Raw genomic sequence first — 14023 nt, 5'->3', positions numbered from 1 at the left:
CTAAATAGGAACAAGACAACGGTACGAGACTGGAATGGAAGTTTCATCTACCCAAGACACTCTATAGGGTTGAGGATGGGCTTCAAGCTTCAAGCCCAAACGGCTCACAGTGCTAGTTGATGCCACGTTGGCACAAATACCAATATCCACGATCATCTTACAACTCTTTTCACCACATTTTGTGTAAGTATAGAAGATCGTGTTGCGGCGCCAAACGTCAGTATTCTTGGCTTGTGCAAAGGCACAACGCACAACTGCGAGGGTCGCAGACGCTTGCGTTCCCTCTTCCTCATCACTAAGGGTTTCTGCTGGCTCATATTCTTCCTCTTCGCCGTCATTCTCTAGGGGTACTACTACTTGCCCATCAATAAGGAACACCTTGGTGCCCTCTTTCGTGCCACACTGGTGGGCAAAGTGACCAAACCCCTGACATCTAAAACACTTAGTCACTTCAATTTTGCGCAAACTAGACCCGACAACCTCTTTACCCTTATCATCCTTGGGCCTAGATTGAAAACCACTGGAAGGCTTGTATTGATATCCAGTGCAGGGCTTAGCCTCAGAAGGGTTGACCTTAGCGCCAGAATCACGAAACTCAAACCACCTACCTACAGATGCTTTGAGGTATTGCTCAACCTCCAACACTACTTGATACATCTGTTCAAGAGTGTCTATGTCATTGGTGAGCAACTTTCTCCTAATGTCAGAACGGAGGCCCGTCTTAAATCGAGCAAGAGTGATTATGTGATCCTCATCAACTTCACATCGGGTCAAGTACTTTTCGAACTTCTCAATGTATTCAGCTACGCTCATGGAACCTTGTCGAAGAGACTGTCATTCCTCAACTAACCTCAAGTGACAAGAGAAAGGGAAGTACTTTTCCTTAAGAGTTTCTTTCATTTCTCCCCAATGGACTACTGGGGGCTCCCTCGACCTTTTTTTCTATCTCTCCAGTAGCCCAAAACCTCTTTGCTTAGCCCACAAGCTTCATCTTGGCGAATCGGACTCGACGAGCATCCGACATGTCATACTAATCAAAATAGTAGTCCATATCCGCCAACCAATCTAGAAAAGTCTTAGGGTCCAAGTAGCCATCAAACATAGGGGTATCTATTCTAACTCCCTTGAGGAGTTGCGCATCTGGGTCGTAATGATCATGATGCCCTTCGCAGTGTGGGTGCACGGGTACGCGCCCATGACCAATTCCTTGGCCACCTCCAATTCCTGCCTGAGATTGGGCATCTTCCCCAATGGTGGGGTTTGCGCGGGCGGAAGTCTCTAGTGGAGTAATGCGCACATTAAGCTGTTCAAATCATTGGTCAATACGTTGTTCCAAATGCCTACCCAAATACTCAAATTGCCGGGTTATATTGTTCATTGATTCTTGCATTTGCTCCATGTTTAGTGTAGAGTGCAGCTAAAACCACGACCAGTACGTGTGAGCATACAACTACTCACTCAACTCAAAAACCCTCTAACACAATTATATGCACCTAAATGGGACTAAATGATCCTATAAGACTCTATACGAGGGAAACTACACAATGCTACTAAAATTCCAGCAACATAACCGCCTAAATGGTCTGTTAACAGAAAATTTAGCAAAGAAATTTGGGGATTTTCTGACAACAGAAAATTCAGCAGCCCATACTGTGAATTATGGGTCCTAAACAACCCTATATGATGAGACTTGCTGCAAAATAGACATAAACAAACTAAACCCTAAACATGCAATGCATTCCCCTAAGAAAATCTAAGCTCTGATCCCAAATTTGATGCAAGACATGAAATTTAAATATAATATGCAAGATTTTAGGCTTAAGATCAGACTAATTTAGAAACAATCACAGAAATTCCACATCCCAGATAAGATCAAGCATTCAATAAATGGAATCTATAATGGTCCAAGCCTACACATGTTAGGGCTAGATCAATTAAAAATTATAGACCAAACAATGCTCAAAGGAGAGTAGATTCATCCACACTTGCAAAGGATTATTCCCCAATCCAAGGGATTCATCATGTTTCAATTCGAAAAAGCCTAGGGTTTGCAAAAGTGGAATAGCAATTGGAATTTAGGGTTATTTAGGTTAGGGGTAGGGATTCAAGGTGAGAGAGGAGAGGATTAGAGGATGGGAAGGAACCTACAAATAGTCCACACATGTGGACGGTGATCTGACCAGGCGTGCCCGCGTGGGTGCCTACATGCACTTGTGTGGGGCCACGAACCTGGGATTCGCCACCTAGGGTGTGGTTGGCCAGGGATGGGCCACCCACACACCAAGTTCAAGGCCGATTGGATGTCCTGTCTATGCACAGTGCTCCGCTGAAGTTTCAACCCTCCTGGAGGGCCTGATTTTGCAAATCTGCTATAGAGGAAGGATTGGCGGCAAAAGAGGGTGGATTTGAAGCGTGGATGGCTGTGGGAGATGATGAATATTAATGGTAGGAGATGGGGGCGATTTGGGATGGGTGTGCCTTCGCACCACGGTAGTTATCCCTTCGAAGAAGGGAGGGTTTCACACCCAATTAGATTTCCTCAACTCAGAGAATTAGATAAGTAGGAAAACGCAGAATTTTATTCATAATCTTCAATGAGCAAAAACCTAAATGGGGTTGCCTATTTATAAGAAAACCGTAAACCCCAAAAGTCGCACCATGTGCACACACTATTACTTAGAGATGAAGTAACAACAAATAACAACTAATTAATGCAATCAAAATCGTTCATGATGTTCCTAATAACGATAATAACCAAAATTCAAAGTCTTAGACTATCTAAGGTTGTGGGCCACGATCATGAGATCCAATGGTGGGATCCACACGATGATCAGGTCCACCCCAAGGAAGCATAGCATGGCCCTCTAACTAAGAGGCCATCCCTGGATGTCGTCATCGATCCAGATTGATGGTGGGGCCTTCCTCATTACGTACATGCGTATGGGAGGCGTACGCGTGTGCGTGATGTCCCCATCAACCCATGTCCTAGACCTTGCCCCCAGAAAAACCTTGTAGAAACCCCTCTCAGTGTCAAAAACTTAGGAATAGTGTGGGACCCAGCATTGCCTCAGCATGGTTGCAACACCCCTTCTTTTTGGACCTTTCTAGGGTGTGAAAATCTAATTTACGTGCCCTAGATGCACAAGTTTTTTTTTTTTTTGGTTTTAGAGGTGTGGAAATCAAATTCTGCATCCTACATGCTTAGATTTTTGTGTTTTAGAGTCATGGAAATTCAATTTCCTCAACTTTGGAGATATGGAAAATTCAATTTCCTCAACTCGCAGAAATTCAATTTTCTCGACTCCATTAAGTCAATAACCCTGTATTGTTGGTTTTTTGCCTTTTAAAGGCAACATACCTCCTAACCCACATTTGTTCATATTTAAACACTACAATGAATCTTCTTTATTGGGCCATGTGTCTCCCCCATCCAAAATACCCTTAAACTCCTAAAACATCCACTCCCAATATCTACAAACAGATACCTTCTGCTCCAAAGAGAAGGGTCTTAGTCTAGATTTTTGTCGTCTCAAAGCCTCCCCAAATCTCTCCACTATTATTATTATCATCTTGCAGAAATTCTGCTTTCAAGAATTTCATTCGCTACGAAGCAGATTGTGCGTTGGTATGATGGGGAAGGATGCCTAAAACCTTCCTTCTCCATCACCAATGCCCATGAATGAAGTTCTCCTGGACAGAATTTTGGATTCAAGACTACACCATTTGAGTCACTGTATAAATTATAAAATTCAAATCCCTTCATTTCAGAAGGTTAATTCATTGGGTTTCTAGCTACCAACCTTCTGGTCACGTTGGCCAGTACGTTCCCAGGAGTAAGTGCCTTTTCTTCTCCAAAAGAATATATTGAAGAATATCTCACAAATCATACAAGATATAATGCAAATAAATGAATGACGGATGACATAGCAAAACCTTCAGCAAGGATAGAAACTGAAACAAATCCTAAGAACCAGTCAAACACTATTGAACTTGAAGCCTTGTCTCAAACACCTTGACTTTGTCCAATGGAGAAGTATTTGAAACATTAACATACAAATGTGTGTGGGGGTGTAAGAGTGTGTCTTCTCACCTTTCAAAAAACATACAAAAATTATACATCCCAAAGTAAATGGTTAGATAAACTGCATATAGTATGTAGCACATACAGTGCTAGAGTTGTGATGATAAGGGAGCATTAGAGAATTACTATTCTCTCTCCAATAATATACTGCATTCATAGATATTATAATTAAAGGATGATACTTCTAATATAAATCAAGTTCTAGTTGACAAAGAAAATCCAGAAGTAAAGATCCAATTTGCATTGGACATGCATATATAAATTAGCTCCAGTGACACCACGTCTTTGAATCTTTCCTCTTGTCCATTTTTTTTTTGTCCGACTATATTTGGAACAAAACTTCACTAATCAACCTCATGTCTAGACAAAAAGATTATTTTCACATCTCATTGAAAAGAGAAAGCCAAAGTTGGCCATCCTTTTAGTGTCCTCTCGGCGTATTATCTAGTAGGGACATGTTTAAGTTTGGAATAAGCAGGACCAACCAAAAAAACATTCATACACGATGGTTAGCTATCTAATGCTTGAACAGAAATGGAAAAGACATGTTCATATTGCATACTAGCAAAGATCGATACGAGAATAGGATGACTACCTGAACTTGCAGAGAAAATGTGGGTACTTTCCGAAAAACATCCCTCAAACTGCGACGCACTTGGATATGAAGTCCTTGGCCTTCTCGTATCATTGGCTTCCCTATAAGACCATTAACTCCTACAGCCATATTTATTCCATGTATCTGCAATGGATGAGAGTGATTGGACCCTATTTAAAAAAACCTGTACCTTGAGAGGCTTTTGAGGCCTTTCAAGAGCAAGAGAGTGTGTGAGAGCAAGCAAAGGGAATTTACCTCGGCATCAAGAACATCAAGATGAACAGAAGAAGGATCTTCTTCTCCATAGCCATGCCAACTAAAATTGTTCCTTACTCTCAGCTGCTGCAGATCAAGTTGCATGAAACTGCGAAGAGAATTTGTATGTCAGTGAAACAATTCATATTATAACAAAGCCACCATTTGAGCAGAACGCATAAAAAACAACAAGAAAATGGCCAAAGATAGCGTTGTACAACCATTTTTCACACAAAACACATCACAACTTCTGCAAATCTCACCCAACCAACATGACTCTTTCTAATAGATGGGAAACCTAAATAGCATTAAAACATTTGGAAAAAAAATACAAGAAACCCCGAGAAAAACTGTAGAGAGAAATAATGAAGTGCTGGTTTTTCTCGACATGTTTTTATTTTATTAACTGAAACTTCTCAAGAACTTGTAAAAAAGTCTCATAAAAATCACCATCTTTTAAAATCACACTCTTCCAAATCATGAAAGTGTTCTTATCACCATGTGGCCGTTCGACCGTACACCGTTAGGTCACATGAAGACAATGATGTGAACAGTGGGCCCCACCAACAAGGCCTTCAATCAGCGAAGGAATCCCACTCTTGATACTAGGTAGAAAGAAGAGAGAGATAAGAGGAGATGGAGAGTGAAATTAAAGAAGAGGATGAAGAAAAATAAGGAAAAGAAAGAGAAGGTCTTAGAGAAACGCAAAACTTGTGTGAGTCACCCCACCCCCCCCTCCCCCCCCAAACACACACAGAGTTTTCGGTAACGCTAATAGTGTAGTGTAGCGAAAGCGTCAGGTAGCGTATGCCGGTAGAGTAGCTAAAACGCTACATAGCGTATGCCAATAGCGTAGCTCCCTGGTAGTGTAAGCTATGGGGCATGTAGTGTAAGCTACAGAGCACTTAGAGTATGGTACCCGAAATCTCTCTTCTTCTTTTTTTCTTTGGTAGAGTTTTTCTTCTTATGCACCTATTTTAAAATGGTGGTGACTCATCCCTATCACACGTGGTGCTACATTAGATCAATCTGGACCATCCAAATTGTGGTCCATATCATGGATAGAGCACTTGGATCAATTTGGACCATCCGAATTGTGCTCCATATTGTGAATTTGTGATGTTTCAATAATAATAATAATTTTATTTTATTTTTAAAGAGGTCACATTTAGGGATGTCAGAAGGCAAAGAGATAGATTTTGCATGGAATTATGAGGTTGGCGATCCAGATTCACAGTTATGAACTCATAGGAATTATGCATTTTATAAAATTTATCACAATTTTCTATTATTTTAATTAGAAAATATTAAGTATAGTGTAGCTTATGCTACACGCTATGTAGCTTATGTCGGATGCTATTGAGAGCCAAACGCTACACTATACGCTGCATGCTATTTAAAACACTGCGCGCGCGCACACACACACACACACACACACACACACACACACACACACACACACACAGAGATAAAGTGCTTTGTAGTAGTATAATGATAGGATACACATGCACACACACACACCCCCCCTACATACACATCCACATTCCCTACATAGAATACAATAACCTAAACACCTGCACACCTACATTCACATCCACATTCCCTCCATATACTCTGTTTTAGTCTGGATAATTTTTAAACCCTTTTGGATTCTAAAGCATTCCTCCATGAATCTAACTGTGTATTTACACCCTCTCTCGTATTGTGAAACAAAACTATGTCATCTACAAACAACTTACACCACGGGATCCCATATTGCAAACTCGTCATTAACTTGTCCATAACCAATACTATCTCAATGCCGACTCCTGGTGTAAGCCTAAAGTAATTGGGATCTCACTTGTCTCTCCACTAATGGTCCTCACATTTGTTACCGCTACCTCAAACATATCCTTAACAATGTCAATATATCCTCTTGAGACTACTTTCTTTTTCCGTATATTTCTCTGTCAATTGTCTAAGCAGGAAAATAGCTTCGATGATAGACCTCCTAGGCATGAAACTAAACAGATTTTCTGATATATTCCTTGCATTTCCTTGGTCTTGGCTTGATCACTCTCTCCCAAGGTTTCATAGTATGGCCCATAAGTTTAGTCACACGATAGTTAGAGAAGCTCTATATGTCTCCTTTATTCTTATAATAGATACCACAGTACTACTCTATTCATCTAGCATTTTCTTTGATATTACAATCTTGCTGAATAACTTTGTCAACCAAAATAATCAAGCATCTACCATACACTTCCAAATCTCTATTGGTATACCACCTCGTCTGAGAACCTTTCCTGTTTTCATCTTTCTCAAAGCTTCTTTCACTTCAGATATCCTAATCTTACAAAAGTATCTATGGCATCTGACGTCATTTGAGTTTATGGTTCCTTCTATCATTTAACGAGTTCTAAACTAGCTTCACATTTCATTGATCTCATTGTCATTTACTAGTACCCTTTGGTTATTATTCTTAATGCATCTTACATGATCCAGATCCCTACCCATCCCGTCTCTCATTTTTGCAAGTTTGAAGACATCTTTCAGACATTCACTTGTCCCCAGTCAATTGTAAAGATCATCATAAGCATTATGTTTAGCCTCACTACTTCCTCACCAAACTGCAAAGTATTACACCTTACAATATTAGTGCGAATTAATTAAAGAGTAGCATCGGAAAAATCAATCTCATGACAAAAACAGGTGAAACAGGCTTTTTGACCACCATTAGTATGAGAAACTATATAAGCTAACATAATTTTTATTACTTCAAAGAAAATCATAGAAAAATCTTTAGAATGATCGTAGATTCACCACATAGAATATTAAAAGTGTGTAGAGAGTTGAAAAAGGGAACACAACCTTTGATATGTAATAATATCCCCAAAGCCAATAAAAATACTAAATTATTAAATCACATGTATAAATCTGCAACTACCTAATGTTGGAGATTAATAAAGGAATTCTCAAAACATGGAGTTCTGGAGTTTCTGAAAGTAATAAACCCCCTCTCCATCCCAAATAGGATTAGAAACTGGTTGAAAAAAGAAATGGTTTTGTTCCAAAGGTTTTAAGTTTTCAAGCTGCTGCTGATGTGTTTGATGAAAACTTGACCAAATCAAATTTTTACTCAATGAGATTCCATGATTTTCATAAATTTCATGGGAAATTTTTCTTAATTTTGAAAATTCAAATTTTTACTCAATGAGATTCCATGATTTTCATAAATTTCATGGGAAATTTTTCTTAATTTTGAAAATGACAGGATTGATTTAGAGCAATAACACTTGCTCCAGGGAGTTTTTGAATGTTAGTTGGTAATTACATAACCCGATCACCACGACATAACAAATAAATAGCAACAGCACACGTACTGTCAAAATCTAATGGAAGGAAACTTTTCAGACATCTACAATAAATTCACAAAATCAAAAAGTTAAAAGAATAACCAAATGGCAGAAGCCACCTCGAGTTGATATATATTTAATTTGACTAAAATTAAAGGTAAAACAATGACTTGTTCAACAGAAAAATATTGGAGAATTATTTATATAACACCCAGGAAAAATGGTTAGTTGGGCAACAATAAGGATCATAAATTCCAAAAGGTAATCAGGACAGTAATGTATTTCAACACCTCCATAGTTCAGGGATAATGTGCTAAAACAATAAATTCATTCCTCCAATAAACATAATTTTATCATATTCAGACATCTCCAAAAACTTAAAAAGAAAAGTTGTGCACTTGAATATTTTCTCGGTTAATTTGCCATGAAAAGAAAATTTCTAGATTTCAGACAATTGAGGACATTAAAATTATTTAACCAAAAAAATAAAGGGGAAAAAAAAGGAAGATGAAGTAGACAAGAATACAAACTCATTGCTCGTAGAGCTCCGTGGAACGATAATAATGGGAGTGTCCAGAGACAGGTCCAGCTTTATTGCAGAGGCTCCCTCTATCTCACAGTTCTGAATAAGCCATTCGAAATCCCCGACTTTATCAACAAACCTAATTGCTTCTTCAGTGTGTGGGGTGGCAAGTTCCATAAAGTATGCAGTTATCTGCACAGGCATTTCTTTAGAATCTCAACTGGATGCTAAATTTCAGCATCAAGGGTAAAAAGATTAGGATTTGAACTCAACATCTTAACCACCAATCATATTTGGCAGTTACTACAGAATTGAAAACACGAAAAATAAAAATAAAATAATAATAATTAAATAAATAAAAAAATAACAATTTACATCATAAATTGATAGAATTAATGCATTTTATCCAACTAACCATGGATATACTTCGTTAAAGAGTATTCTTGAAGTCCAATGTTGAGCTGAAGGCCTACCTCTTGAACAAACTTGTAGAGGAAAACTATGCGGACTGCCGAAAGTCGACCACACAAACTATAATCATGCCCTTCGTAATCATCATCATCAATACTGTAAGACCGAAATGTAAACTAAATACACAAAACACCAAGTTAGTATAATTAATATTAGATGCAAAAAGAATAACATCTCAATAGACATCAAAGAGATAAAAAAACACAAGAACACCATAATGGAGGAGAAGTAAAAGCACATCTAGCAAGAAAGTGGCCAAGTGTCGAGTAAACAAATTTACAAGTACATGTAAAGAAGAAGATAGTCAAATTATTGCCAACCCTAAAAAAACATGACATCGAATTACTTATGAGAGCAAGAAATAGAGTGAAGAGGAAGGCTCGAGAGGCATTACCCGTTTTCGAGGGAGATCTTTAGCTCGTGACTAGGAAAGAGCATGCAGGAGATCTTCTAGCCTCCGTAGTGGATGCGGAGATCAATCTTTCTTCTATGATAGCAAGAGCGGTTCGAGTCATGGTAGGAGAGGTGGTGGGCTTTGGAAAGGATAAGGGAGCCGTGCGGGTTGGTGAAAGAGGAACTATTTTAAAAGGAAAGGTACCCCCAATCTCCAGCTAGATCTGCTTTCTAATACAAATCGTGAAGGGCATGATCTTGGTGGGTAAAGGGGGAAAAAGAGGTCAAAGGAAGAGAATAATGAAGGGGATTTGCTGAAAGAACTCCCTACAATCTACGTTGACAGCTTCCCAGAAGAGTGGATGGATATAAACTTCTCTCAGGTTTTTGGGCAATTTCGATCAATGAGGGAGGTCAATATACCTAGGATCAAGGTTCGACAACCATCTGGGGGTTGCTTTCTTTCAGGTCATATGGAAACATGCATCAATGGCTGGGGATATAGAAATGGTGGGGATATAGAAATGACTTGGGGATTTGGACACATGTATTGATATCTCCAATATTATTTTTGATACCCAGAAATGTATTGCAAATTGCGGGAAACATTGGGGAAAGAGTGGAATTTCTTAATGAAACTTTAGGAGATGCTAAAATACACATATTTGTAAATTTAGGAACCAAATAATTGCAAAAAAAAAAAAGACGCATACATAATAAGTTTCTCTGTAATGGGGATCTAAAAGCATGTAACGTTGACTCACAAAAACATTAGAGGAAACTTGGGGAAAATGGTGGAATTTTTCAATGATGATTCAGGGAAACATTGGGGAAAATTGTGGATCCACCCATCCACACACACAAAACAAATACACATGCATGGTCCATCCATCCATCCATGTACGTGTGTCTTTGGGGGTTGAAGGCTGAGCCATTGATGGAGAGGAGTTGCAAAGTGGGGTGCCAACATCTTTCAATGAGGCATTGGCGGGAGGACCTCTTATGGTTGTTTGAGGACGAGGTCCACAGCCTGGTTCAATGGGCTCTTCGGCTTTGGAGAAGGAGAGTCTCATCCATGTTACAAAGTTTGTCTCCTCGAAGGGGCTAGAGGTGAGGATCCATCCTCAGGTGATTAATAAAGTTAGGCAAGCTCTGCAACGAAGTCTAGTAGTGTCGTTAACATTAGGGGACTCTATCAGTGATCAAGTGGGGTGGTTCGATTAGTGTTGTAGCTTGGATGAGGACGATTTTCTTCTTCGTGTGGATATTTCTCTTGAGTGAGAGATTGGGTGATTTCCCTTGTGTGGGGAGATCCCTTTAGTTTTCCCATGTGCATCACTTCCTATATCACGTTTCTCTTTAGAGATTTACAATAGCCCCCCACTCTTCTTCTCCATCATTGCTCCTTTTGGGCGTTTCAATCGTGGGTCTATGATGTTGATCCCTTGGCCTTCGATTGGTCATGCATCCTCGTCCCCCTTGCACTTGGGGGGGGGGGGGGTGTAGTAGTCTTTGAGTCTAGAAGATGGTTCGCCTCCCTATTCGCAACCTTTGTTCTTCTAACTTCCCATTAGGAGTTGAGGGTTGGGTCTCTGTTGTCATGGGGAAGAGATGGATTAAGGAGGTTGTTAGCCCTGTGTGTAGACTTATTGGAGTGGTGTTTGGCCATCACAATGAGGATTATGTTGCCCTCTTCCAGTTGGTTGAAGAGATAGGCCTCTGGACATCTTCGGCTAAGCTTCAAAGATGCTGTCCTCCAAAACAACCGAAGGGGTGCAACGAGCTGGATAACTCAGAGGTTGCTCCGAATGGGCATGCTGAAGCTATTCCTAAAATCTAGAGGGTGGGAGGGGGTCACATCGGTTATCCAATGAAGATTCTCAGTCAGAATGTTTGTAGTCTCAGGTGCCCCCAAAAGAGCATACTGGTGAAGGATATTTGCAAGCGATCCAAAGCCTATCTTATTTTTATTCAAAAAATTAAGCTCGAGAAGATTGGTCGAAGCGGGTCAAATCTATTTGGAGTCATAGGGGTATGGAGTGGGAGGCTATTGATGTAGTTGGCTCATTTGGTGGAATCCTGGTTCTTTGGGATGCTATTACATGAGCTAGGAAGGACAATTGGAGTGGTCGGGTCTACGTTATTGTCGTCCTCTGGGAGCCTTTTTCTACCTTCAGGTGGGTCTTCTCGAGGGCGTATGGTCTGAACCAAAAATCTCTCTATTTGCTCCTATGGGAGGAGTTGTCTACAACCTTCAACATATGGCAGCTCCTATAGTGTGTGGGTAGCGATTCCAATGTAGTTTGCTTTGCCCACGAAAAGCTTCATGAAGATCGGGTCACCAGTAACATGTTAGGCTTCTCTGATTGGGTTCTCAGGCACAAGTTGGTAGACCTCCCTTAGGTAGGTATTAAGTTCTTGGTCAAATGGTCAGTGAATCTAGCCATGTCAAAGCTAGATAGATTTTTCGTCTCTTTCAAGCGGGTGCAAATACTTTTGTTGGTGCACCAAAGGGGCCTTTCTAAGCCCATTTCCGATCACTACCCTATCATTATGGAGGTGGATGAAATTAACTTTCAGCCCTAAGCCTTTCGATTTGAGCTGGCGTGACTCAAAGTGGAGGGTTTGCAAGGAATGGAAGAAAGATGCGTTTAAGCAGAGGGAGATCGAGATGGATTCTATCTTCCATGAGATATAAGTGGTGGGCATCAAAGAAGGAGGAGGCCCACTATCCGAAGCCAAGAAAACCATTAAGATAAGCTCTTTGTTGCCTATAGTTCTAGACATAAAGAGGAGATCAAATGGTGCAACGCTCTTGGGCAGCCTTGCTTAAGGAAGGCAATAAAAACACCAAGTTCTTCCATTGGATAGCCAATGCCAAGGCTTGAGCCAATAGCATCTCCACGCTCATAGTGATGGGAGGAGGGTTGTGGACAATGGTTCCATCTATGACGATATCATCAACTTTTATTTGAAACTGCTTTCGGGTGAGGATGAGGTGCAGCTGAGTCTTGATAACTTGTCCTTTGATTGTATCTTCCCGAAGGAGGCTAACAACCTTGAGAAGCCGGTCCAAGTGGAAGAAGTCAAGATTGTTGTGATGGATCTTGGTAAAGGGATAAAGCTCTAAGGTTGGTCAAATTCCCGCTGGCCTTCTTCCAAATTTTTTGGGAGATGATCAAGCAAGACCGACTAGGCTTCATTGAGGATTTAAAAAAAAAAAAAAATTATTTTGGCTTCATTCCATCCGTGATGGGTTGCTCCGTTTTTGCCCGTATCCTAAGGCTCGAAGGTGTTGAATGTTTGATAGATTTTAGGCCCATCAACCTTATTGGTAGCCCCTGTAAAATCATTGCATAGATTTTAAGCTAAAGGTTGACGTCTGCGCACCCAAAGGTTATATCTTTGTTCCAGAGTTCCTTCATTTCTAGTAGGTAGATCCATAATAGTGCTCTCATTATCTATGAGTGCCTTGGCTTGTGTTGCAAAGCTAGTAGGTAAGGAGTGCTCTGTAGGTTGGATCTAGAAAAGGCATATGATCATGTCTACTAGTCCTTGATTATATGTTGGTCTAGCTCAAGTGTGGGGCCAAGTGGAGACATTGGATTCAAGCCTGTGTCTCATATGTGAGGTTCACGGTTCTCATTAATGGTTTTGTGTTTGGCTTCTTCCAAGCCTCAAGGGGGATCTTCGTCATGATGAAGTTCTCTCTCTCCCCCTTCGCTCATTGTGGTTTCTTAAGCCTTGAGTAGGATGTTGAACAAGGGTCAATCTATGGGTCTCGTTCGAGGCTTTGAAGTTGAAAATATTCTTGACCATATCAGCTGTCTTCAATTCATAGATGATACCCTTCTTTTCTACAAGGCTAGTGAGTCCATGTTGGAGGTCTCGGCTTGTTGTTCTTTGGTCTATCTGGGGTGAGAGAAACAACTACTACTTTCGTAATATAAGTGTTTCTATTGTAGGGGTTATCAGCCAACCTAACATGCATATCAAGGATCCAGTGCCCTGAGTGGTATTTTGTATTTTCCTCTTTTTCTTTTTCCTTTTCATCTCTGCCTTGTTTTCTTGTGGGATGAGAGAAACAACTGCTACTTTCGTAACAGAAGTGCTTCTATTGTAGGGGTTATCAGCCAACCTAACTTGCATATCAAGGATCCAGTGCCCTGAGTGGTATTTTGTATTTTCCTCTTTTTCTTTTTCCATTTCATCTCTGCCTTGTTTTCTTGTGGGGCTTTCAGCTTTTAATAAAATGCATCATCTATATAAAAAAAATATAGAAAAGGAAAAGAAAGGAAAAAAGAGAAAAGCAGCAAAGGACTTAAGCCTGGTGCAACTTTTTGACACACAATTTAATAAACAAAGAATGC

The 14023-nt window shown here is 40.1% G+C and overlaps 1 protein-coding gene across 1 annotated transcript in view; it reads right to left on the bottom strand.

Annotated features, from left to right (window-relative positions):
- LOC131239768 (uncharacterized) overlaps positions 1-14023 on the bottom strand; it is a 226098-nt gene that overhangs the window by 81978 nt on the left and 130097 nt on the right. The window contains exons 29-32 of the mRNA XM_058237630.1: positions 9263-9376; positions 8797-8981; positions 4932-5040; positions 4677-4820 (exon numbers count right to left, since the gene is read on the bottom strand). Of these exons, the coding sequence (XP_058093613.1) occupies positions 4677-4820; positions 4932-5040; positions 8797-8981; positions 9263-9376 (552 nt within the window). The remainder of the gene's footprint in view (positions 1-4676; positions 4821-4931; positions 5041-8796; positions 8982-9262; positions 9377-14023) is intronic.

The sequence above is a fragment of the Magnolia sinica genome, chromosome 3, assembly GCF_029962835.1.
Source record: "Magnolia sinica isolate HGM2019 chromosome 3, MsV1, whole genome shotgun sequence".
Taxonomy (NCBI): domain Eukaryota; kingdom Viridiplantae; phylum Streptophyta; class Magnoliopsida; order Magnoliales; family Magnoliaceae; genus Magnolia; species Magnolia sinica.
Note: the sequence above shows the minus strand (reverse complement) of the source record. Positions and strands in the feature narration are given on the sequence as shown.